At 49.9% G+C, this 26,356-nt stretch overlaps 1 protein-coding gene across 1 annotated transcript; it reads right to left on the bottom strand.

Moving 5' to 3' along the window:
• Nucleotides 1-1,908: 1,908 nt before the first annotated feature.
• Nucleotides 1,909-26,145, bottom strand: LOC310711548 (B-cadherin-like). The gene is made up of 16 exons (XM_083513609.1): nt 25,867-26,145; nt 25,556-25,670; nt 14,717-14,937; nt 13,599-13,745; nt 13,194-13,349; nt 12,682-12,826; nt 10,948-11,123; nt 10,104-10,232; nt 9,469-9,654; nt 8,205-8,449; nt 7,097-7,239; nt 5,706-5,930; nt 5,029-5,247; nt 4,271-4,401; nt 3,701-3,847; nt 1,909-2,911 (listed from the first exon to the last, which is right to left on the bottom strand). The coding sequence occupies exons 1-16, from the start codon at nt 25,915-25,917 to the stop codon at nt 2,702-2,704; spliced, it is 2,646 nt and encodes an 881-aa protein (XP_083369735.1). The 5' UTR covers nt 25,918-26,145; the 3' UTR covers nt 1,909-2,701.
• Nucleotides 26,146-26,356: the final 211 nt, after the last annotated feature.

Raw genomic sequence — 26,356 nt, 5'->3', positions numbered from 1 at the left:
AAAAAAAGTTTAGGGGTACTCTCATTTTGACTCAAGAAAACCACCATTTTATAGTTTAAATCGGAAAAAATAAACACAGTAAATGGACAAAAATACTAAGATTCACAAAATGTTTAGGAATATGCGTACCCCTGCATCCACCGCAGAAAAAAAGCACTGGATATACCGCTGCTTGATGCGATTCTAATAAAAGTTATCCATCTCACTTCCTGACACATTTGTCTTGAAAGCACTCCACTACAAGATGGTGAGGACTGGGGGTGTAAAAACTGAAGTTAATTAGATATATTTTAAATTATGTCATTTATATCCCACCAATGAGCTCAAAGTAGCACATTGGGTTTTCCCCAACCCCCCTCAACATTTCATCCTCATAACAACCATGTGAGGTATGTTAGGCTAAGAGAGAGTGACTAGGCCCAAGGACATCCAGCGAGCTTTGTGGCTGACTCTGCACTCCATGGCTACTAAGCAGCCACACTAGTCAGTGCTCATGGAGGGGTTGCTTTTAGCTGCTCCCTAAGGCTTTTTAAAATGAAATAAAAATAAAAATTGGTACCCCTGGAAACGTGAGAACATTCACTACAGTGGTACCTCGGGTTAAGAACTTAATTCGTTCTGGAGGTTTGTTCTTAACCTGAGGTACCACTTTAGCTAATGGGGCCTCCCACTGCCACCACCACATGATTTCTGTTCTCATCCTGAAGCAAAGTTCTTAACCCGAGGTAATATTTCTGGGTTAGCGAAGTCTGTAACCTGAAGAGTCTAACCTGAAGTGTCTGTAACCCGAGGTACCACTGTATTAGAAAAGAGGTTGTGTTTGCCCAGGGCCACAATCAGCTAACTGCACCCATGTATCCACCTTCCCTCTCTAGGCACCCCCTTCTCTGCTTGTCAATCTAGCAGCAACAGCAGCATTCCCTGGTATTTGGGCTCTGCCCTCAGGCTTGCAGTAACTTAAAAGGGAAAGGATGTGGGGAGGGGAGGTGTTTGGAGCAAGAAAAACCTGTTGGGTGAGTATGGGGACTGACAGCAAGCCAAGGGGCCCTGAAGGAAGTAATACTTGAGAAGGGGCAAAGTAAAAGGAGTGGGTGGGCAAGGTCTTTTCAGCCTAGCTACTCCCCCACCCTTCAAAGAGGGACTCAGGTTTCAGCAGATAGCTGAGGTTGCAGAGGAGACTGTAGTCCAGGAATGTGCTGGAGGCAGATGGTTGCCCCTGGGGAGGGGGGATAGTGGTCAGCCTGGGTCTCCCACAGGGTTTCTATGAGGCAGGGTGGTGTATGCAGCTGCACCAGTGCCAAGGAAGACACCTGCACCCCCCAGCCCTGTGCAGTGCCTCCTCCCCAGAGCAGCTGTGCAACCCTGGCAGCCCTTTCCTGCCAGCTCCCTCAGGAGAGGTTTAACAAGGACAAAAACACAGTTGCAACTGTTAAACGAGGCAGCCCTCCTAGGGAGCCCGAGGGAGAAGGCAGGGGAAGCAAAGCTGAGAGTTTGTGAAGATCCAGTCAGGGATGGTCTGGGAAGAGAACACAAGAAGGCTATAGAACATGGGTAGGCAAACTAAGGCCCGGGGGCCGGATCCAGACCAATTGCCTTTTAAATCCAGCCTGCGGACGGTCCGGAAATCAGCGTGTTTTTAAATGAGTAGAATGCAGTTGGGTGCAGAGAAAGTGAGGATGAGAGAGGTGGGTGGGAAAAACTGATTAGAGGGTCAGCCCATCATAGCTGGGGCTGATGGGAGTTGCAGACCAAAACATCTGGACAGACATAGGCTGGTGGGTTTGTTTTCCCCCTGGATACATTTTACTTTTCAGTTCAGGGTAGGCTCTGGTGCCCCGTGACATCCCTGAGCAACTCTTGATGCTCTCCCATCACACACCCCAGGCAGGCTCAGAGAAAACACCCATCTTTAAAAAAGAAAATCCTTTATTAAAACTTTACACCCTGATTGTCCAACCCTTTAGCTTAACACCAAGTCTATTTCGTACCTAAAAGTAGGAAAGAACTGACCTAGGAGCACTTAGGAGATGCTTATTTTTTTTTAAAAAAAGCAGCCAAGAGTTTCTAAGAGGACTGCTGGCACTTTGGGGGCTGAGCCAATGGGGAGCAGGTGCCCCAGCTGATCGCAGGAGTCTGGGCAGGGCTGCTCCACTACAACATACAGCTACTACATCCCCATGCACCACACCTGCCCCAACCCACAGTCCATCCATCCATCTCGTCTGGGGGCACCAAATGAATATGGGTGGAACACACATCAGCTCCAGCAGCGAGAACTGGGCATCTTCTGACACTCTCTTGGAACCAGGGTATAGAATGCAGACCTCCCTGAATGCTGACAGGTTCCTTGGCTAGGGATGGCGCTTCCATCAAGAGGCACTCAGAGGCAGGTAACATACAGCATCGCTCATCTGGCTAGAAAGCCTTCGCAGGCACATTCATGAAGGCTGCCTGTGAGTTCAGAGGAAGCCAGACACTCTGCCAGGAAGCTGCTGGGTCCTTCTCAGGGCTTCAGGTGTTGCCACCAGGGACCCAAGGAGGAGATGCAGTGTGTTTGGCATTCGGACAGGAGCCGGTGCAATGCAAGGGAGGCTTTGCTGGGAAAGAGGAGCATGTCGTTCTTGCAGAGATCCCCAACGGCAGGGGTGAGAGCCAGCCACGACCACCCAGTCTCTGGGCTGCAAAAGTCCACCCATGGCTCTTAGTCGTCGATGCCCCCGCCGTACATGTCTGCCAGCTTCTTGAAGCGGCTGCCCCAGTCATTCAAGTAATCGTAATCCTGGTCCCGGTCAGAGCTGGAGGAGTTGAGGGAACTGAGGGAGCCGGCCTCGGAGCCACTGCCCTCGTAATCAAACACCAGCAGGGAGTCATAGGGGGGCGCCGTGGGGTCCGTGTCTGCCGCCTTCAGGTTCTGCAGGAGCAAGGGGAGATGCTGCCTTTATAGATGTCATAGTTTTATACATGTTTTCAGTGTATTCTAAATAACTTTGGGATGCCTCATGGAATGTGATCCCTAATAATAATAGTCTCAGCTGTATAGAACAGCCAGTTATATCTCTGAGGGTCAAGAGGAATTTCACATTTTACACCAGAGATAAGAACCAACTGTGCAGGAAAACTTTTCCCCAAACTGCAGTTCTCTTAAGAAATAAACATTGCAATCTGGTAGAATGGTTATTTCTGAATGAACAAACATTCATGTGAGAGATGTGGGGTGTAAAATCAGTATGTAAAATCAGTCTTGGTCATCTGTGGATTGCAGAGTCTCCTGCAGCACAGCCGGGAAACCGGAAAAAGCTGCTGCCTGTCAATTTCGATGGTACCAAACTGAAAGGACAGACTTCTAGAAACTATTTATGGGGTTGAAGAACAGTATGAAAAGATAAATTAATAATAAAATAAAATAATAATAATAATAATAATAATAATAATAATAATAATAATAATAATAATAATAATAATTTTATTATTTATACCCCGCCCATCTGGCTGGGTTTCCCCAGACATGCACACTCAAGCTTTAGTCATTTGCTTGCCTTGTGCAACAGGGGTGCCAAACCTGTGGCTCTCCCTACAACTCGCCATCCTTGACCACTGGCCATACTGGCTGGGTGCTGGGAGCTGGAGTCCAACAACATTGGAATATGCAGCAGATTGCCGACCAATGTTCCCTTTCAGCACCCTCCTCCTTCAACCTTACCTCATGGATGAAGTTGCCAATTTCATCTGGGTTTGCAGGACGCGGGCGGTACTGTGGAGCTGGCAGAAGGGTGGGCAGGACGTCATTCCTAAGGACGACTTCTGGACGAGCATCCAGGCCCCTGTGGAGCTGGCTGAGGTCATAGTCCTTTCGGAGGAAGGGGGAGAAGAGGAGAGAGAAAAGATGATGCAGAGGCTCTGCAGCTTGAAAACTGCAGAATACAACATGGCAAGGAAGCTGCCTCTCCTTCCTTGCCATTTAGATGTTGATGGTAGGCAACTGGAGGTACTGGAACAAAATGGGGAAGACACTTGGAGAGGATGAAGACCAGGTCACAACACCACCTGACCCATTGTGGGCTGTAGAGGATGGACAGCTGTACAGGGTGGAACATGTTTTTCAGCAAAAGACTGTGCTTATCTCTGGGAGGAGAGTCTTTTGGGGGCATTGCACATATTGAGGATACTATAGTCCCATCAGGCATTTGCAACACAGCATATCCTTTACAGAAGACACTTCCTCAATTGCCTCATGTCCCTTTTAATTGGATAGAGCCGAAGGGGCACCCACCTGGTCTTCCTCGCCACCTCCCTCTTCACCATAGTAGAAAATGTTGTCCCGGGTATCTTCTTCTGGGAGCAGCAAAGGCTCCTTCACCACTTTCCTCCTTCGCACAAAGAGGAGCAGCAGCAGCAGGATAACTGGGAGAGAAACAGAGAATCAGCACAGCATTTTAGCAGGTGCTTCTGCACTCATGTCAGAGGAGCAAACCTTTCCCTGTCTGGTGCCCCCTCCTGGTGTTTTGGACTACAACTCCCATCAGTCCCAGTCAGCATGGCTATATGAAGCTGGAGCTGATGGGAGTCGAGTCCAAAAGAGAGGGCACCAGGATTTGGAAGGGTGAACTGAGACTCTACTGGAAGCAGGCGTCTCTGCCTCCCAAAGGCTCCACAGGTGAATTGTGCCTCTGGGGCTAGCCAGGCGGTGCTTCCCAGGCCCCTGTGGGGCAGTGTAAGAAGGCACCTCTCATTATGGGGCAGGGGATCAGCTCAGATATCAGCAGCTGCCCGGAGGACTCCTGAGGAGAGGAGGCTGAGGGAACACTCCACAAGGGAGCATGTTCGAAAAAGGGCGAGGTGCTGCCAGCTTGGCAGCCAAGGGGTGACATAACTGGGCTCCTAAGCCCCACAGGGGTGCCTCAGAAAAAATGGCCAAGGGAGCCATGGACTCAGAAAGGTTGAAAACTTCTGGTATAAGGAGTTGCCCTCCATGCTTTCACTCCCCCACTCTGCCCACAGAGACAGAAGGACAGTGACCTGCACACTTACTCAGCACAGCCAAAATGGCTCCCAGGATGGCTAAGATGATGGGAGCCTCAATGCCAGTCCCCTGAGGACCGGGGCACCCTTCTGTATGCCCCTCACAATCACAGACAGTTGCTGTGAGGACCGTCAGCCGCTCCATGTTTTGGTTGTCAAAGAGTTGGAGGTAAACTTTGTACGTCTCTTGCTTCAAGGGCTGCAACAATGTCAGGGTTGCAGTTTCTCCTGCAAAAGGAACAGTCAGAGCATAAGCACAATGGAACAGGAACAGAGTCGGCTCATTGGGAATGGATTATGGCTACCGAAAGAAGCATTCCGTTAACACTCAGCTAATGAATTCTCTTCAGCTGCACCTGCTGAAAAGGAATGACAGCCATACACAGTGTAGGACCTTACCCAAGTAGACTGTCTAAAAGGATTTCCTAGCATGTGCAGACAGGGGAGCTCACCCCAACCAGGGCAACTGCTTCCCTGGGATATTCCTAAGTCCCAAAGGGAACAGGGAATAACCATCTCTGGCTGGCTAAGACCTTGTGGGGAAAGTGGGGAGGAGAGAAGGGAGAACTAAGAGGAGGGAGTCATTTGGGCATTGCTGCCAAAGGAGAGAAGATTCCTGTTCCAGCACAGACCATGGACAGCTATTCTGGAAGGGCACCCCGTTTCCTCCCCACTGCTCACCCCACCTTTGCTGTCCATCTCGACAGCCCAATTTTCTTCTGAGTTGTGGAGAAGCTCTGCACGGAATGGGGAGGTGTTGGGGGGAAGGTCCTTGTCCAGGATGCGCAACATTTGGGGCACTGGCTTGCTGTTGCAGACGATGATCTCCCGCCGGTCGGGTTCGGGGCCATTGTCATTCACATCTAGCAGGGTCAACAGGAGGGTGCCCGTCCCAGTTGCTGGAGGGGTTCCTGTTTGGAGCAGGATGGAAAGAAGGTGGCTTTAGAAACAGAGATGAATGAGGAAGAGGCAGGGCTATAGTCTGGCCCAGACTCACTTGCCACACCTTCCCAGACACAATTCTGCAGAGAATGCCAGGAGCCCAGCATTCAAATTATGTCCACAGGTTTCAGAACTTTTCTAATGGATATGGTCAGAGATAGGCCTTAATAAAGGCTGGCAGTGTCCCCTTACACTCCAGCATGCAAATGATGGAGCTTCTGGGTCCTGTATAGCTACAGACCCTCTCTCATGGCTTTCTGCTCCCAAGAGTTGCTCTTTGCAAAAACGAAACAGAACCAAGCATAAAGGAGTCCAGAATCTTACCAATTACAAACAGCAAGTTCAGAACACACAGAATGAGGACATGTGCAAAACATTCAGGCTTGTGCCAACTATCTGCATTAATGTAATTTATTCTGAGGATCTGTGTTGTGTATGATTTCTTGAAGTAAAACATGCTTAAGTATGTCAAGTCAAATAGGCTTTTTATTTAAGATTGATCAAACTGCCACAGCTTATATATTCCATTTGCTTTGGCTTTTGAAGAGCATTAAACCCTGTTCAAAATGCATGCAATGTTGAGAAGAGCATGCTTAATTCAGCATTAATCTGCACAATGTGGCTTATTAGCCTACTTTGTTTTTTAAGCACAGAATGTGAGACTTTTGCATAGTAAGAGTTGTGGCTGTGGTGCTGTGCGTATCATCCCCAAGTGAGTCCTTGCAACACTGTGGGGTGGGGAAGGGGCAAGAGGTGTCCCGGGTAATATGTGGATGGACATTTTCCTCCTCTTCCCCATTGCCATCCACTGTGGCCTGTGGCTGCATCTCACTCCCATCCTAGTTAGCCAGCAGGAGGCTGTTCGGGACTCCTGATTTGTTTCTTCAGAAGGCCTGGGTTGCACCCGCCTCTGCCCTTGTCTCCACTTCCTAAACAGATAAACAGCCAAGGTCTGGGATGTGGTTTCTCGTGACAGGCCGTGAGGAGGCTGCAGCTCCACAGCCACGTGCCCCTCACATGGGAAGCTCCCAGGCGGCTGATGCACAGGCCAACAAAGAGTCCTTTGATTCCCTTCCCCCACAAGAGATGGTGACCCAGGGCAGGGGACTCGTCCCTCCTACCACACAGAGCTTACCATCATCCTCCGCCAGCACAATGGCCATGTAGGTGTCGTTCTTGACAAAGTGGGACTCCCGGTCCAGGCTGCTCTTGGCTGTGATGATGCCGTTTTCCGGGTGGATGGCCAGCCAGTCAGCCGGGTCATTCCCCATGGAGTACCTGGCAGGAGAGAACACGTTTAAATCACAAGAGACCACAAAAGGAGGAATGTGTCTTATAAGGCATGCCAGCAAGAAAGCCCCTGAGAATTTCAGCTTCGGGGCTAATTAATTCGCACACACTTTTTGCTACAGCAATGTTAGGATGGGTCCTGTTTCGGGATGCAGGTGGAGACATTGCTTCATTGCTCTTCTTCCTTAAAAACTGCTTAGCATGCCAGAGAGGCTGGCTCAAGTTTCTCCTCCTCCCTGATCTCCCAGTTTTTCTGGGATCTTAACCACCTAAAATATATACCTCCCTTGTTTTTTGAGAACAATGCATCACATGTGAGCCACATAGAAAAGGGTTGTGGGGCAGCGTACTTGCATTTTGGAAGCGCTGCTTTTTGCCCCACCCCCAGCCGGAAAGGTAAACAATCCCTACCCCTTGAGACATACATCTTTCAAGATGCAATTTATCCTGCTTTCAATCTTTTCTCTGGATCAGGCCAACATCATGCCTTTGACTTCAGCACAATATGCTTGCTGCATTGAACTCAAAAGCAGATAAAATCCAGCCTCATTTGACCAGCTGCTATTGATGCAGGGAGCCTGCATGCCTGCTCTGAAATTCAAGACTGACTTCTCCTTACATTCTGCGGCACTTGCACATTTCTCAACACCAACCTGAGCTGGTCCATTAAGAGGTATCACTTTACCTTCCCTGCATTTCCTGCCCTCCCTTTCAAGTGCCCAGGGCTCCATTTATTCAGATGGAGCCACTGAGCATTGATGGACATCCCGTTCTTGGAAGATGGAAATGTTTAGAACAACAAAGCCCAGCCTGATGTGGCTTTTGCTATCTGCGATCAGCCCCATTGATCTCCACCCACCTCTCATCAAGCCATTAAGCCTATGCTGCCTGCCTATTAACACTATTCCCCCACTAGGCTCAACTCCTGGCCAACCAGCAACAGAAATGCTTACTTGATTTTCTGGGATTGCATCTTATCTGGGTCCTGTGCCGTGTATGCTGTGACTTTCTGCCCTATTGGGATGTCCTCTGAAACCTCTGCCTTGTGGATGGGAGGCGCAAAGACTGGGGCCTCATTCACATCCTTCACGTTGATTATCACAGTAGCTGTGGAGGTTGGGAGCTTCACCACAAAAGGGGCCTGGTTGGTGACAGCTACTTGCAGCAGGTACTGTTTCTTTGCTTCAAAGTCCAAGCCCTAAAAACAAGGAAAAGTCCAGATATGTGGAAGTGGCATTTGCTGGGGCTGAAGCAGGAGTGGCGGCAAAACCAGGGAGGGCAACTGCAGCAACCACTGTTGTGAACTAGAGTCAAGGGCATTTGCTTCCCTCTCCCTTTGTGTCTCTTGGACTGGGCAAACTACCTTACTGCAAAGACAGCAGCTGTAGGCAACAGCAGTCTTTGCCAACCGCCAGATGTTTTGCACAGCTGGGCTACAGCATTGCTGCTATTGCTCCTTCAGCATCCTAACAGGTTCCCAAGTCCTCATGTTTGATTAAATGCACAGATCTACTGAAGACTTGTAATGAATCAGGAGGTGGTTCTTCAACTCCCAGATCCATCTTTATGTCCACCTGAGCATTTTATTATTAGTCCCATAGCCCCAAAAGCCATTCCCCCAAAATTAAGAAAATGCAAATAAATATATACTAGCTCTCCATCATGAAACACTGCTGTTTTCCAACTAGAAAGCGGGTTGTTGTTGTTGTTGTTGTTGTTGTTGTTGTTGTTGTTGTTGTTGTTGTTGTTGTTGTTGTTGTTGTTGTTGTTAATGCTAGCCCTACTCTACTGACTGCTTTCTCTTTTGTGCTAGCATGGGAAACGGCAGCTTTACAAGTGTCACAAAAATTTATTCCACATTTACAAGGCATTCATCTTTTAGAGTGGCAGCATTTGTTCTCTGGAACTCCCTGCCCATTGATATCCAACAGGCACCTCAATTGGACTGTTTCTGACACCTGTTAAAACCTTTTCCACATAAGGGAAGCTTATCCAGGCATGCTGTTTTATTATGTATATATTTTTAATGTTGATTTTATCTATATTTTGATTTTATAATGTGAACTGTTTTTAAAGCCTGCTTTTATTCCCCCAGCCTACCCATAAATATTTTGTTCAACTCTTTGCCAACCGCTTAAATGATACTTTGTTGATTAGGAAGCACAAAAAAATTGCTAAATAAAATAGGTGTACAAGCACACACATTCCAGCACCTACTTTAGCCGTTTTCAAGATGCCTTCATTGGTCTCTGGATCAGTGGAGATGGTGAAGGAATTCCCCTCATTGCCCTGCACAATATTGTACTCTGCAAGCCATGCTGGGGAGCCGACCGCATCCTTGTCAGTCACAGCCAGCCTCACGACCTCCAGCCCTGCTTCGTTCTCTGGAACTTCTGCAGAGTACTAGGAGAAGTGGAACCACCCAGTTAGCTGCACGGATAGGGAAATGCTCCTCTCTGCTTGCAAGGCACAGCCCCATCATGCATGCACTACACAACCCAGCCACCCACTAGTCCCCAACCCCCTTCATCTTAGTATGCAAACTCCTAGTGGCCTTGCCAGCAGCAGTCCTCAGTCTGCTGGAATTATTTGTGCAGCCAGGGGTGCGCCTATCCTGTGGGAGCTTTGGGATGAAATTTCTGACCCACATAAGCCAAAGGCCGTTTTGCAACCAGGAAGATCGAAAACAATAGGGGTTGCTATAAGCAGCAGTTGTCTACACAACAGTTACAAAGCCCTAAGCATTTAGAGGAGCTGCTGCATTGTCTGACCCCTTGAGACACCCCAATGTCATGTGCGTCTCCCCCCAAGCCCCTCCCCAGTGGTTGCTCCAAAGAATGCCGGATTGCTACCGTTGGCTCCTTGAACTCTGGTGCGTTGTCGTTTACATCTGCAACTTCTATCACGGCCACTGCGGTGCCAGTTAACCCATCGCCGTCCAAGTCTGCTGCTTGCAGGGTCAGTGTGTATTCGCTCACTCTCTGGAAGAGGCAAGTATTGTGGTTGGTATTAGTGACGGACTGACAAAGGCTCCATTTGAGTAAAAGCATCTCTTCCTTCATTCTGTAGCCTGTGGAAAAAGTACGCCACCCACTGCAGACGTTCTCACACATGCAAACCAGGTCTAGAGCCTTGAAACCACACCTCCTGCCTGGATTTGTGTCTAATCTGGGAATAGCAAAGCAGATCTCCCTGGGCCCCACTAGGCCTACAAGTCATCTGAAGATGAATTCATGTCCAGGATCCTGCAGCTCTCCAAAGAGGAAGGACTCCTGAGGTTTGAGAAGAGGGTTAGAGCTAAAACTCTTCTCTGCTCCAGCGGTACTTACTTCAGAACAGAAAGACAGCCCTAAAGTGGAAAGGCCCATCTACTCCAGGATCCTGTCCCTACAGTGGCCAATCAGATGCCTCTTCTGGGAAGCCCACTGGGAGGACATGAGCAAAACAGCACTCTGTCCCCACTTCAAAAACCAGTTGCCGGGAATCACAAGAAATACTGCAGTATCACAAGAACACAGCCCTCCAGGAATTTGTCCATTCCAAATTGTTGGCCACCGCTACCTCCTATGGCAGCAGATCCCAGAGTTTAGCTAGTCACTGTACTTACTGCGATGCTGCCTTTTCCCCCAGGCAGCCAAGGCCCCTTACCCACTCCACCAGTTATATGGCTCCCCGCCCCCCGTGCTGGCCTTTTACCTCTCGGTCCAGGCCACTGGCAATCACACTGATGGCCCCTGTTGCCTTGTTGATCGCGAACATCTGCTTGTGGGGCACCTCGGGAACCTGGCTCAAAATGGAGTAGGCAATGACACCGTTGAGTTGTGTTATGCCATCGTCTGCATCAGTAGCGGTGACCTGCATCACGGAGGTGCCTGGTTTGGTGCCAAAGGGGATGGCAGAGGAGGGGGGCGAAGAGAAAGAAGAAGGGGGTGGGGTGGGGAAGGAGAGAGTGAATGTAATGCCCAGCATATGAAGCAGCGGCCTTAAAGACAAGCAAAATCTGTCTATCGAGCCTATGACTGTTTCCGCTTTAAACTGGGGTTCCTTGTACCTGCAACACAGGTGCTCTGTTCCAGCTGCTATAGCCCTCCCATAGCTTGCACCATCGTTCACCAACCTGGTGCCCTCTAGGCATTTTGGATTACAACTCCCAAAATGCTAAAAGCTTATAAAAGGGTTTGAGCCAATCGTAGTGTCCCTTTTCTCCTGTACAGGATATTTTGTTTCAAGGGCTTCTTGGTCTGGACAGTGTCATTGGCTGGAGTAAGAAATTAGTTTTCAATAACCAATTTAAGAAGAAGAAGGAGGAGTTTGGATTTGATATCCTGCCTTTCAATCCCCTTCAGGAGTCTCAAAGCGGCTAACATTCTCCTTTCCCTTCCTCCCCCACAACAAACACTCTGTGAGGTGAGTGGGGCTGAGAGAGTGTGACTGGCCCAAGGTCACCCAGCAGCTGCATGTGGAGGAGCGGAGACGCGAACCTGGTAACCCAGATTACGAGACTACCGCTCTTAACCACCCACTACACCACACTGGCTCTCATCTAATCTGCTACTGTGCTAGATTGAGAGATTCAGAAGCACATGGCAAGGCTTGCTTATATTTTAGAAAACAAAAGAGCAGGTGGCGTTTTGAACACGTTAGGGCAGTTTTCTCTTATTTGATTGCCTCCAGGTGTGGGTGGACTATAACTCCCATTAGCCACAGCAGGCTTGATCAATGGTTAGGAGTGATGCAAGCTGTGGTCTAACAATTTCTGGATGGAAACAAGTTGGGTAAGTAGAATGAGGATGCCTCTTATCAAATCTGACACGACCACACACTTACATAATCAACCACCAAAGTATATGTAAATCTCCACTTCAGCCATAAGCATCCAATGAAAATGGTCAAACCCGCCCACTGTATAATCAAGGCTTAGTTTTGGAAATATAATCTGCTGCCAAAATGAATAAGCCAACAGAATTAATAAATTTGCAAAGTGGATGTTGGATTTATCTATCAAGAGGGGGACTTTTTCTTCTTTATTGAAATAAGCATTGTTATAGTTCCCAGTTAGAAGAGACATTTGTGTATGTGGTGGTGCCAGACTTTGCTTTATTTTTAATTTTAAAAGGATGGGGAGGTCCACCCACTGTTGCAGCCAGATAGCAAATAGGAGAAGCCAGATAAGCCATGCCAGGGGAGCTTAAGTTAAAGCAACCACAAGCAAAATCCTACTGTTTCTTATTTATTAAACTTACCGTATCTCCCGTGCCCTTCATCCCAAAGGAGATCAGGGTGGCAAATGCACAAGCGATAAAATACCTACAAACAATCCCATTACAGATGGAGCCTGGCATGTGCATAACCAGCCCAGAGGTGCCCCCTCTCCCCCCCCCACCCGCATGATGCCATTTGCTCCTTCTTCCAACTCCTCCCCCTCCTTACCAGGTGTCACCCCTTCCAAGACAGACCCTCTGAAGACCTCCTGGGTAAACTCAGGCCTGTTGTCATTTTGGTCTGTCACTTTGACGACGATATCCATGGGCTCTTCCACAGGCTTGCCGTTCTCAGACACAGCATGGGATAAAAGCTGCAGGGAGACGGAAAGCCACATTTAAAGCACTTCTGTGGCCTGGAAGTTTCCTTCCTCTGCTTCTAATCTGATGGGAGGAACATCCTTCCAGCCTAAACTCCTGCAGACAGACTTAAAACCAGCAGGGGGCCTGGTTTATTTATTTATTACATTTATATCCCACTTTTTCCTCCAAGGAGCTCAAGGTGGCATATATGGTTCTTCCCTCCCTGCTCCCCCCCATCTCACTTAGACCCCACAACAACCCTGTGAGGTAGGTTAGGGTGAGAGGCAGTGACTGCCCCGAGGTCACTCAGTGTGCTTCAAATCCGAAAGGGGACTTGAACCCTGGTCTCCTGGGTGCTAGTTCAAAGAGTTCCCTTACATGGTACTTGTCAATCTTCTCCCTGTCCAGCGGCTGAGTCACTTTCATCCAGCCTGTCTCTTTCTCAATGATGAAGACTCCTTCAGGAGGGCTATCTGCACCCTGACCGGTGATGCTGTAGAAGATCTTGGTTTCTTTGTCCCGGTTGGATTTGATCTGAGGCAGGGAGAGAAAGATAGGAGATGCTGCACAAAACACTGGATGCTCACTTTCTGAAAAGGGCTGCTGGTTCGGGAAGACTGAGCACCCTTCGCTATCCGAAAAGCTCAGCCACCTGCAGCCTCAGGCAACATATTATAAAAGGGCATTAAGCACAGATACCCTGGGAATGAATCCACATGCCCTTGTTACCTCTGGGGCAAGGCGCACAGACACCCCCACCACCCCCACAGGAATCTGCCATACCTGAACAAGGTTCTTAGGGAACGGGCCCCTTTCATTTTCAGGAACGGATATGGGAGGGATAACCCAGTCCCTCTTCTGCCTCTTCAGGCCAGGCTTCGCCGGGGAGAAATACAGCACTTCTGCTTGGCTGGCAGGCTCAAACTCCTCCTGGAAGAAGGGACCAAGAGTTTTAGAGACCTCTGCAACAGCAGCTGCCTTCCCAAACCAGGTGCTGCTCTCCAGGCGTGGGTGGACTGTCATCAGCTCCAGCAGCTGGGAGCCCACAGGTTGGGGAAGGCTGAGCAAAAACAACAGAGCAGAGTAAGAGGGGCTATTCTGGTGCCTCGACTGCACCTATATCCTATCCAACTATCAACAAGGAAAGAAGGCAGGTGGCAGGTCCGTTAGCACTGCAGGCTGCAAGGCCAGCAGTGTGGGGAGGTCGCTGTCAATTGCTTTGAGAACAGCTGACAGCAGCCCCCGCCAGTAGCAGCTGGGCCAGCTAAGCCTACCGGCAGCTTCAGAATAGGGAATTCTATATACAGTGATACCTCAGGTTAAGTACTTAATTCATTCCAGAAGTACTTAACCTGAAATTGTTCTTAACCTGAAGCACCACTTTAGCTAATGGGGCCTCCTGCTGCTGCCATGCCATCGGAGCATAATTTCTGTTCTCATCCTGAAGCAAAGTTCTTAACCTGAAGAACTATTTCTGGGTTAGCGGAGTCTGTAACCTGAAGCGTATGTTACCTGAGTTACCAGTGTACAATTCTAACCCTCCATGGAAAGCCAAATGTCCTCCTCTGGAGAGCAAGTACCCATTGAAATTCTCTGCAAAAACCCAGAAAAGGAGCCAGTTTTGAAAACACCAAAGAAGAAGCTCCCAAGAGCAACAAAACTAGAAGCTAGAGCAAATGAAGGCTGTGGGGAAATCCAGAGTTATTTCTGTAGCAGGAAGAGTTTCCCTCCTTGTGGCAAACGGAGCCCCTCCTCAGAGAGGTGCATTCCACCTGCAGAGGTACAGCCTTGCCCTATTAGCATAGTTTCCACCACAGCAGCCACTCTCAAAGGACAAAGGTTGCCATGGTGCCTGCCACCTGCACTCCCCCGAGGCCCCTGCCAGCTGCTTTGCACACTACCTTTGGAGAAGGAGGGCCTTTGTTCCGCACCAGCACAGTCACCAAGGCAGAGGAGGATCTGGTACCCGTGGAATCCCAGGCATGCACAGCGAAGGTCGTCTCCTGCCCATGGAGCCGCATTTGGCGCTGCACCAGGACCGTCCCATTGGGCAGCACCCGGAAGTTGGCATCCTCTGTTGTGTACGAGGCCAGCTTCCATCCCTGGCAGTCTGCAAACTGGACTGGGGGGTTGGGGAGGGAGGGAGGGAGAGGGAGAAGGAAAAGAGACTGCGTCAGCCTGGATCCTAGCCTAGCAGGAAAAAGCTCCACTCAATAACATTAAGAATTAAATCTTACCCCTAGAGGAGAGGTATTTTGGCCCTGACTGATCCTCCAGGCCATCTGCAGCTCACAGTCCAAGTTATTTAGATCCCCCCTGAGCATCAGCAACCCTTATCAGGGCCAGCCAAACTTTGACCTGTCTCGGCACATGTGCAAACAAGTTTCCTAATTGAGGGGGCAAGAGTTTGGAGGAGGAGAGCTGGAATGTGCTGCTGATAAGCCATCGCCCAGGAAGGGAAGCACTGAAAGATCTCAACTGCATTCAAGAGAGCGTCTTACAAATGGATGGGAGGAGTTTTGTTTGCCCTTTAATGGATTGGCACTCAAGAACCTTGAATTGCTTGCACAGCCCCTGCAGAGCAAGGGGGTGTTTGAGCAGCACCGGCCAGAGCAACAGCAGCAGCAGCAGGAGAAATCCAGGCTTAGTCCAGAGTGATTAGAGCACTCTGCTCTGCTGATGTAGCAAGCAGCCAAGCCCTCTGTGCGTGCCAGAACAGATCCCACTGACTGGCCTTGGAAGCAGAAGCCCACCGCGGCTTAAACAAAATATGCCGGGGCTCCCCTCTTGCACAGGACTGAACCCACACCCAGTCACAAAGCGGGCTGCTTGTCATCATCAAATTATCTGGATTTTCCCAATGCAAACAACAAAGCGTCCACTTTGCTCCCGGTCCTAGCCTCATATTTCAGTTGCAGCTCATAAGATGGAGACCCCCAAAAAAATAATGGTCAGGAAGTGATAGCAGCAGCATTTGCATCAGTATAGACAAGTTGAGAAGCCTGATTGTCCAGCCAACAGGAGAACAACATATACGTTGCACCAGATGTAAGAAATAGAAATTGGATAGATATTAGGGAGGCTCTAGTGTGTACAACTGCATGTACACGCACACGCCTGGCCAAACTGTATTCCAACGTCTTGGTGCAGGGGTGGAGAACCTCAGGCCAGGGCCAATGTGGCCCCCCAGGCCTCTGTCTGGCCCTCAGAACTGTCCTCAGGTCACTGCTCCTGCTTTGTACCCTCCTTGAATATTTTTGCCTGGCTGGCAAAACTCTGACCGTGAATGCCTTGGGTATGGGACGCAGGATAGAGGAGCGTGTGCAAAAACCAGCCCACTGTGAAATTTTCATTAATTACTCTGCCAGCATTTACCACTGGCCCTGCCCACCTCTGGCATGTGGCCCTCTGAAGGTTGCCCAGGAGGGAATTTGGCTCCCTGGCTAAAAAGGGCTTTGCATCCTGTACTTAAGACAAGAATATTGAAGCATTTTGAATTCCGGGGAGGTCAGAGCCAAACAAACACAACATAGGTTTTGGGAAATAGTAGAACCCCATAAACAACAAGTCAAAATCCCCATCCCACCAGGATGCCACTACTATGTCTCCCACTTTGCTTCAAATGTTGATGGGGACAAGCTGAGGCAGTGTACCCACCTCAAACATTAGTCTCCCCATATTCTTGTTTCAAGCCAACTAGCAAAGCCTCCGAACACATTAATTCTGGTGTCATCAGTGCAGGCATCCGCAACACACCCTAAATTGACTGCAGTAGCAGCAGCCAGGGCCTTGGGCTCTGGATTCTGGGAAAATAAGCCCTTCCCACCAGGAAATTGTGTGGCAGTATTAGATGCATGATGCACTTCCTGAGACTTTCCATAAAAGCCCAAACTAGTTTCACTGCCTCTTTATAGCCCCTGCTTTCAATCATGTGGCTTATGAGTCAGTCATAGGAAGGGATAGGTATTTGAGCTTGTTGCAGAGAAGTTCCTCTATGCCCTAATCAAGGATAAACCTCACTGCCCACTCTAGACCAGCCTTTGGCAGCCTGGTGCCCCCCAGATGCTGTGGACCATGACTCCCATCAGTGCTCGTTGGGGCTGATGGGAGCTGTAGTCCAAACCATCTGGAGGGCACCAGGTTGACGAAGGCTACATTAGACCCTTCTCTTGTTCCTTTCTCATTGTTTAAACTAGACACCCAAGATCCACCAACTGAAGTCAAATAGTCCAGAGATGGGGACATTGTGCCCTTTCTCCAGATATTGTTGGACCCCATCTCTCATCAGCCCTGACCATTGGTCATGCTGGCTGGAGCTGACAGAAGCTCGACAACATCTCCAGAACCACAGCAGGTTCCCCCTTCTGGGGGGACCAGTGGGGTAGGCAAACAGATTTAAGTGTAAAGGGCACTTTTTCTGAGTACATATGCTCAGCCCAGGAATGTGTTTTCAGTCCCTTAACTGAGTCTCAAGTTTTTTCCACACAAAAACCAACTCCTGTCTTCCCTCCTCATTTCCACTCGCTCCCCCAAGACAGCCTAATTTAGAAAGAGGCTTTTAGTTGCTGCTGTTGGAAGAAGCAAGAGCACTTTGCCAATGTACGGCAAGTGACCCCAGAGATCTACTAATAGATCCAGCTTCTGCCTACTCCTGTATTATGGAACCTGGATGAAGACTATCAAAGGAGAGGGGCAGGCTGGTTTCCCTCTCATGCTGTCCCAGGGTATGGGCTGAAGCTGCAGAGGAACATAGGTAGCAGCTGCCTTAAGGTAAGGTCAAGGTACCCCTGCCCGTACGGGCCAGTCTTGTCAGACTCTAGGGTTGTGCGCTCATCTCACTCTAGAAGCTGGGAGCCTGCGCCGTCCGCTGACACTTCCGGGTCACATGGCCAGTGTGACATCGCTGCTCTGGGGAGCCTGCACCAGCGCAGCACACGGAACGCCATTTACCTTCCCGCTATAAAGCGGTACCTATTTATCTACTTGCACTTAAGGGTGCTTTCGAACTGCTAGGTGGGCAGGAGCTGGGACTGAAAGACAGGAGCTCACCCCGCCGCGGGGATTTGAACTGCCGACCATACGATCGGCAAGTCCTAGGCACTATGGTTTTACCCACAGCGCCACCCGCGTCCCTTACATGCAGCTGCCTTACATGATGTCAAATTAACAGTCCATCTAGCTCAGGATTGTCTACACCAGGCACCCCCAACCTGTGGCCCTCCAGATGTTTTGGCCTACAACTCCCATGATCCCTAGCTAAAAGGACCAGTGGTCAGGGATGATGGGAATTGTAGTCCAAAACATCTGGAGGGCCAAAGGTTGGGGATGCCTGGTCTACACCAACTGGCAGCAACTATCTACCATTTCAGGCAGGAGTTTATCACAATTCTACCTGGAGTTGCTGCTGGGGGCTGAGCCAGAGACCTTCCACATGCAAGGCAGGTTCTTGACCACAGAGGCCACCACCTTGCTGAAGCTAAGCAGAGCCTGGCTGCGAAGCCTGTGGATACAGCTTTTAGTTTTATGAGGAAAGGCAAGCAGAATATAAACACAGTCGTACCTTGGTTCTCGAACACCTTGTGACTCGAATGTTTTGGCTCCTGAACACTGCAAACCCAGAAGTAAGTGTTCCGGTTTGCGAACGTTTTTTGAAAGCTGAACACCCGACACGGCTTCCAATTGAGTGCAGGAAGCTCCTGCAGCCAATCAGAAGCCGCACCTTGGTTTTCAAACGTTTCTGAAAGTCGAATGCACTTCCGGAATGGATTCTGTTCAAAAACCAAGGTATGACTGTATAAGGAAACAAAACAAAATGCCAAGCAGGAGATGGGTTGTGGAACAAAAGTGATTCCTTTAAAGGAGTCCCAAGGGACTTTGCAGCTACAGGCTAGAATGCCCAGCCCATGCTTCACCACATCCCAGGAAAGGAATAGCACAGATTGCATATGTACAGAATAAAATGCCTAGTTGGAGGAGGAAATATCAGCTCCACTTGAGTCACACTTCTGATGAAGTTGGCCCGTGGAAGCTTATGAACCTCTTACCCTCTGTATACAGGCAGAGCCAACAAAGAAAGCACCAACTGCACCAGATTTGACCTTATTTATTCTTCTTTTATTAAATTAAATTTATATCACAAGCTTCTTCCCAAAGGTGCTCAGAAAAGATCTCAACTTACAATTCTTGCCAGAAGAGGAAAATCTTCAGTAGGTGCAGAAGAGACAACAGGGACTTTGCCAGTCTATTATTCAAGGGGAAAGGATTCCAGAGGGCAGGTGCCACAACACTAAAAGCCCAATTCCTACATTCTGAGGAATGGACTTCCTAAGAAGATGGTATCTGCAAAAGGTATCTGCAGAATGCAGTGATTGGTTGGTTGTATAAAGGCTGAGACAATCTAAAGAAGTGGGTCCTGACCCATAGAAACTGATGCCACAATAAGCCTGCTAAGTCTTCAAGGTGCCACACACTTTGTTGTGCTGCAGGGAAACTACTAGAGAAACTACAACAGCCTTCTCCAACCCGGTCCTTTCTGGCTCCTTAGAACTAGGACACAGGCATGCTGGCTGGGAATGAGGGAAACTGCAGCCCCCAAAACATCTGGAGGGTACAAGAGTGGCTTGAACAGCTCTAGAATGACTCTGAGATCAAGAGAATCCCTGATGACAATTAGTGATAGTGTTATACAAGTGACTTTTTGCAACTACGCTTATCTGACTGTTGTTGACTAGCCCTGTTGGGAGACAGTGAAAAGCCTGCAGTAATTAACAGACACCATTAACAACTGTGAGGCTCTGAAGAGCAGAAGGGCTCATGAGTCATGCCCCATCAGTGAGAGTATCTAAAGCCACAACTGAAATGAGACCCTAAATGAAACAATTCCTTTCTTTATTGAACTAGAGAAAGCCATTAATATTCCAAGAGAGCTTTCAAACCACTGATGGCAACAGCCAGGACCGGCCCTACTGTTAGGCAGAGGGAAACAATCATCTCAGGCGGTAAATGCTGAGGGGTGCAGAGCAGGCAGAGCTGTGTGCTCTATGAGGTTGGCACCACATTGTCTTGGCTAGCCTCCTGTCTTCAACTGCAGTCATATAATAATTTATTATTTATATGCCACCCATCTGGCATGGTTGCCCCAGCCACTCTGAGCAACTCAGTAGAGAACATGCCTCCATTGCTCTTGCTGAAGTAAGATTCAAGTGTCCATCTGGTTGGTTCTGGCACCTGTAATGAGAGGAGAAACCATCTTGCCCTTTGACTCAGGCAGCAAACTGTTTTGGGGCCAGCCCCGGAGGCAACACTGCACAAAACAGAGAACCCACAGAGCCGTGCGATGATGCCATCAGCAACTGCGTGTGAAACCCATGAACAGAAGTACCAGTTCTAGAAAGTTAGCAGCTGTGTGTCAAGCCTGCTGCAGCAAAAACAAGTAGTGTTGTGGCACCTTAGTCAGTTATGGCAGAAGTGCTTGAGGATCAGAATTCAATAAATCAGATGCAAAATGTGCGTAACAGCACATCCATGCATCTGGTCAAGCAGACTTTCCTCCATGCAAACCTATGCCATAACAAGCCTGGAAACACAAATACCATCTATTACTCTACAGCCCGAAGGCCTCCAGGCCCTTGCACTTTTAATAAACAGCAAATGAACTTGAGCCAGCAAACTGGACATTTGGATGAGATGTACTGAGCTATATGTATAAAGATAGATGGATGTATGATGGTTCTTGTATTGTCAACATGAGCCACCTTTTTTGTTTGCTGTTGTTCCCCACTTAACCCCCCTTCCACTTTTTTTGGGTCTTCATTAATAAATTTGCACACACCAAAAAAACTGTATGCCATAACAAATTTGCTTATCTTTTAAAAGTACCTCAAGACTCCTGTTTCAGAAGCATCAAAATCACCCTGTACTGGTCCTAAAATGCAGAACAAAGACCCATTGCCAACAGTGACATTCAGAACTATGAGCTGCATGCAACTAAGTCCTACTCAGAGGAGACCAACTGAAATCAATGAGCCTGCCTAAGTTGCTTGCATCCACTAACTTCAAAGGGTCCACTCAGAGTAGGACTAGTGTGGAATACCAGTGGGTAATTCCCACTGCAGTTCCTCCTCCCAGATTGGAGATTTGTGGCTGCAGAGATGCGCCTGCTTAGCCGCGACCTCTCTGGAACAAGCACCGGCATTTCTGCTGGGAAAGAACAGACTCTTCCGACTCTGTGCACATCAGGCATGGAAAGCTTTGGAGGTCAAAGCCATCTCAGTCCATCTCTGAGCTCTCATCACTTAGTGGAATCTGACGCGCCCCAAAGCCATTAGCAGAGACCCCTCCGTATGCCATTACTGGAAATAGCTTCCTTCTTCCCTTCCCCAAGAGGCTTTGGCAGCAGCAGAGAAGAGCAAGTGGGTTGCCATGCCTCCTTCCACAAGTAAGGCAGCTCCTAATGGTCACGCGCGCAAGCAGGGCTGGAACCAAAAGGTCTGCTGGGGCCTCTTAAGAGCGCACAGCAGGGGCTGAAGAGGCAGGCAGGGCCCCATCACATCCTGCAACCTGCCCCTGAAGCCGTAACTCAGCCTTTGAGTCAGTGCAGTCACTGGAGCAGTTAATCCCCGGCCAGACACACCTCAACAAGAACGAAGGAGTTAGCAATTAACCTCTTATATTTCACTCTGCTCTGGACTGGGGCTCCAACTCCAGCCCTCCAAGGAGCTGGGCACTAGGGCAGAAGCTTGTTCTGCCTCTGAGGGACAGAGGCACAGGAAGCCCTTGGTGCTGCTGCTGAGCCCAAAGGGAGAAAAAATATGGCACAGGGGCTCCTTCTGTGCCCACATGGGCAAGCAGTTTTCGGCCACTTCACAGCAGGTAACAGGGGAACAAGCTTGCAGTGCAGCCCTGCCCCCCACCATGACCTCCCCCTTTCTCCAGCATGCATGGAATTCGCTCCCCCCTCTCTCCCTCTGCGCTCTTATCTCAAGGCCCCTCCATTATGGAGGTCAAGCTGTGCAAAGAGGTGAGGAGAGCTGCAGCTACAGCAGATTAAACCCTCCTTCAGCAACTCAGTAAACACCAGGCAAATTCTGGAAGGGGCAGGGAATACAGCCAGGAACCCACCAAGGTTCCTTGTCCTATGGAGGACAAGGCTGAACAGAGCCACCTTCGAAGGAAGGTTTGCAACAGAAGGCAAATCGTCATAACAGCTTTGATAAAACTGGGGGGAGGGGGGCCGGAGAGATGCTGCAGTAGTTTCAGCTAATCCACTCGCAACTGCCAAAGTGTTCTGATGAGTTTCCGTCAGGTATCATAGAATCATAGAGTTGGAAGAGACCACAAGGGCCATCGAGTCCAACCCCCTGCCAAGCAGGGGGTTTACCCTAGCCCTTGACATCATACACACACATTCCAGGACCAACTTGGTAGTTTGTTTAAAACTCTTTACTGAATACTGAATTGCTATAACCCACCCTGGGAGCCTACAGTGAAGGAGCAGGTAAGATATCATCACCATCACCAATATACAAAAGAAGTCTTTAGAGTGCAAAAGCATAAAGAGGAATCTGTAGCAGAAACATACAGATTGCACAGCAGCTACACTGACCGGCCAGGAAGTCTTGCTACTGAGTCTCAAATATACATGCTGCAATTATTTAGTTGAAATTAAAATGTACTCTGCACATGAACAAAAGCTCTAATTACTTTATATGCATCATAGCCAAGCCCTGGCTTTAAGTTACACCTTGGGCATGGATAAGGAGGCATTCCTGCCCTATATGACTGGAAGTTGCACTCTAGGGAGTAACAGACACTTTCAGGAGCCGTAAATTTCTTCCTCCTCCACGTTCCAGAGGCAACCATGAGCAACAAACAATGAAATCATAATGCTATACAACTTGGATCGTCTCCCTGGGGTAGCAGAGAAACAGAGGCCAATCTAGAGAGATTAAGTCAGCCAGGATTTCCTCGTTGTGCTCTAGCACTGGAGCTGGCACATACCGGTAATCCAGCAAATTGAGAATTCCCCACCATACAGAGGGGAAATCAGATGAAAGTTTTGTGAACTCGAAACTGGGGCTACAGAGCCTCCCACCAAACTATGCAGGGAGCCCAGGTTCTGACCTAAAGGACACAAACATTTGCATTGCAAGGCCTTTTAATTGGCTTTGGGTGCCAGCCAGCAAACTGTTTGCAGGTTGGATTAGGCCACGGCTGGGTGAACAGGTCACTTTCGAACACTGGAAGGTCTTGCTGAGCGAGGACGGCCAGCTCCAGTGTGCCAGTACTCTTTCACCGCTCATGCCACTGCCTTTCATTCCCAACCCCAAGGCAGGTGGAAGGAATTCTGTTTGGGGAGGCGGAGGCAGGGAGAGCTGGTTGCTTGCAGCAGAAGGGGCAGTTTCGGTCTCTGGGAGAGTTAAGTCACTGGCACAGAGAGAGTTAAACGGATTCCTGCTCCTGGCAGGGGTGACCGAGAAAAGGAGACAGACCAGCCTCTGTTCCATGCACAATGTCCCTGTTTCACAAAACAACTAGACACACATTTGCTGGCAATTAGGATGCCATGCCGAACAGCTAGGCCAGCCTGCCTGCCCCCCCCCCCTGCCCCCCTATCAACATCATCTGGAGCAGCAGACCTCAAGAAAGATGGAGGATGGAGAGAACTTCAATGGCATCATGCAGCAGGTGCCTGGGGGGGGTCTATCACGAAATTTAGGTAGCACCCACCTTCAGGAAAGAACACAACATTCTCATCCATCAGTGGGTGGAACAGAGGAAGCCGTAATGTGGGACATCAGCCAAGCCCAGTTCTGTTGGCCCAAAGGCTGCAAAGGCCCATCTGCTCCTTGTTACAGGAATTCAAGTGGGGCTCAGGGAGATCAGCCTTGAGGGCACAACAACCTCCTCTGGGAAAGCTGCCAGAGAAGCAGGAATGGTGCAGTGATGACTGGGGAATCCTGGGTTCAAATCCCCATTCAGCTGCAAAGCTCATTAGGTGAACTTGGACTTTTCACTCTCTCAATCAACCTCACAGAGGTGTTGAGAGGATAAAATGGGGGGCAAGTGGCCAGGACAACTTATTTGGAGGAAGACGGGATAATTACAATATCAGTAACTTATTAACGATAGCAATAAGTATAAAGAGTAATGATAAGCCTCAGTCCCTATAGAAGCAAAATCCACCTTGTCCCACTGTAAGCTTATACCAAGAGGCAAAACTTGGCTGAAGCTTATTCAGGCAATGGATTTGGTGGTGCCTATGGAAACAGTAAAACAACAATTTAACTGTAGAATGATGGAGCTTCGTTTCATTTACAAATTCTTCAGAAAACCAAAAAACAGTTCTAAAGATTTATACCAATTTGTGGATCACGTAATAATGTGTTCTATAGATGTATAAGTTGTGGTGTATGAGAATACAAGTTTTCATAATGTATTGGGGAGGGGAATCCCTGGGAAAATAAACAATTGATTTTAATGTAATTATTGTTTTTGCTGCGTACAAACAACGTTGGGGATTTCTGCCTCAGATGTCAGAATTGCAAACCCTTTGGCCAACTTCCACCAAAGCACCTCCAACTGTTTTGAGGTTAACTGGAAGGGGGGGTCGCATTTCATGAGCAACCTTTGGGGGCCTTAAGCACAGAAGGAAGAAAAAGATGGACTAGAGAGAGAAAGTTGGGCAAATGAGAGAGAATATGCTAATGCCAAAACAACCAATTCATGGTTATGCTGGGATTTGAATTGCAAAAAGGTAAGACAAGGGGAGGGGGGGTTATCAGAAGATGGGCTAGGTAATAAGGATCTCAAGAGTTATGGGAATCAACCCACAACAACTGAAGTTCCTTTATTGCCTTGCCAGGAATTCCATTCCATTGAGTTGGTCATTTCCAAGCCACACCTTCTGGAAAACCAACTCATCACCGACCCCCTCCGACAGCACAGCTTCACAAGCACCTGGAGGGGGAGGGGAGAGCACATGGCTGCGTCAGAATAAGCTCTACCCCGCCCCCCCCCCGGCCCAACCAGGTGCCCATCAAGGGCCATCAGTCCAGGATTATCATGCAGAATGGCTGGGGACAGAGCATCTCACCAGGAGTAAGCAGGAAGGAAGCAGGACCCCCCCCCCATTCCAGGACACCTCCAACAGTACTGCCGCGCCAGGCGGAGCGCGGCCATCTCAAGGGCCAGAGGCCACGGGCGAGTGGCGCTTGCCAACCCCACTCGTAGCTCTCAGAAACGGCGGGGTGGGAGAGGCAGTGGTCAGCCCGCAGTCCAGTTTGCAAGAGTCGGAAAAAAGACTAATCCCGTGGATTAGAAAAGCGGCGCCCGGGGCTGCAGGAGGAGCCCGTCGCAGCCGTCGAAGGCGCCTCTCCTGCCCTGTCGCAATCTTCAAACCGGAGCCCTCGAGGCGCTCTGCCGAGATGGATCTCACCCCCGCCCCACCCCACCCCATAAACTATACTACGGGAAATCGAAATAAACACCAACACAGGGAAAGGATCAGCCAGGAGACCTCGGCGGGCAACAAAGCCCGAGGAAGAGCAGAAGAAGGGACAGCCACAAAAAGACGCGAGCGCGCCCAGACGCCACGGAGAGGGGCTCACTTCAGACAAATACTCAAAATCGTGCAATCGCCTCCCCTGGCCCAGCACGCAAAGCCCCCAGTCCTCTTCCAGGTCCGGAAAAAGTCATCAGACGGTATCCCCCTCTCCCCGCGCGCGCCGCCGCCTTCTCACCTTGGCCCAAAACGTGTCCCCGGGGCAGGTCTCCGTCCGGCACCTCGATGGTGAAGACATTGGAGGTGAAGCCAGCGGAGCAAGGTTGCGTCGGGTCCGCTAGCAAAGTCCCCACCTGAGAGGGGCAAACGGAGGGACAGTCAGGCACCTGAAGCCTCAGGGAAGCAGGAAAGGGAAACGTGCCCCTGTGCCCCCCTCCCCTCGAGGAACAACATCTCGCCCAGGGCACTGATGCGCCCCTCCGCTCTCCTTCCCCGGGATCTGCTGTTTACCGACACCGTCCTTCGGGACCCGCTTAGTTAGGTACTCACCTCGAGGAGGAGAAACAAGAGGGCCCGCAGGCAGCTCCGCGGGAGCCCCATCGCCGCGACGAGAAGCGAAAGCGCCGCCGTCGGCAAAGGGAAACCTCGTCGGAGCTCCGGGCGCGTCCCGCGTTGCGTCGCCTGGAGCTGCCTGGGCTGAAGGAGGCCCCCTCGCGTCGCCCGCCTGCTTCGCCTGCTTCTACCACTGCGGGGCTCCGCCCGGCCTGCCCGGCGCCTTTAAAGCCGCCGCGCCAGGTGAGGCTCCGCGGGCGGGGCTCCCGCTGCCACCGCCCCGGCCCCTCCCCGCTCGCCCGGGTCTTGCAAAGGCGGGCAGGGGGCGAGACCGGCTCCATCGCTGCAAGGGGAGGGGGCGGACCTCTCCCCCCCCACACACACCTGAAACTTGGTGTCGACGGCTGTGTTTCGGTTACGCGGGGGGCGCTTTTCTGGCAGGGGGAGCCTCCCTCTTGATTCAGCACCCGCTTCCAAATTGCTTTCA

Source organism: Podarcis liolepis (assembly GCF_965112155.1).
Source record: "Podarcis liolepis genome assembly, chromosome: 7".
NCBI classification, from domain to species: domain Eukaryota; kingdom Metazoa; phylum Chordata; class Lepidosauria; order Squamata; family Lacertidae; genus Podarcis; species Podarcis liolepis.
The sequence above is the reverse complement of the archived record's forward strand: the minus strand, read 5'-3'. Positions and strand labels throughout refer to the sequence as shown.

Coding starts and splice junctions, on each gene's coding strand:
- LOC310711548 (XM_083513609.1), bottom strand. CDS start 25,917: ATGGGGCTCCCGCGGAGCTGCCTGCGGGCCCTCTTGTTTCTCCTCCTC. Junction 13,350..13,598: donor TCCCTAAGAACCTTGTTCAG/GTATGGCAGATT, acceptor TCCCTGCCTCAG/ATCAAATCCAACCGGGACAA. Junction 10,233..10,947: donor CCAGTGGCCTGGACCGAGAG/GTAAAAGGCCAG, acceptor TGCCTCTTCCAG/AGAGTGAGCGAATACACACT.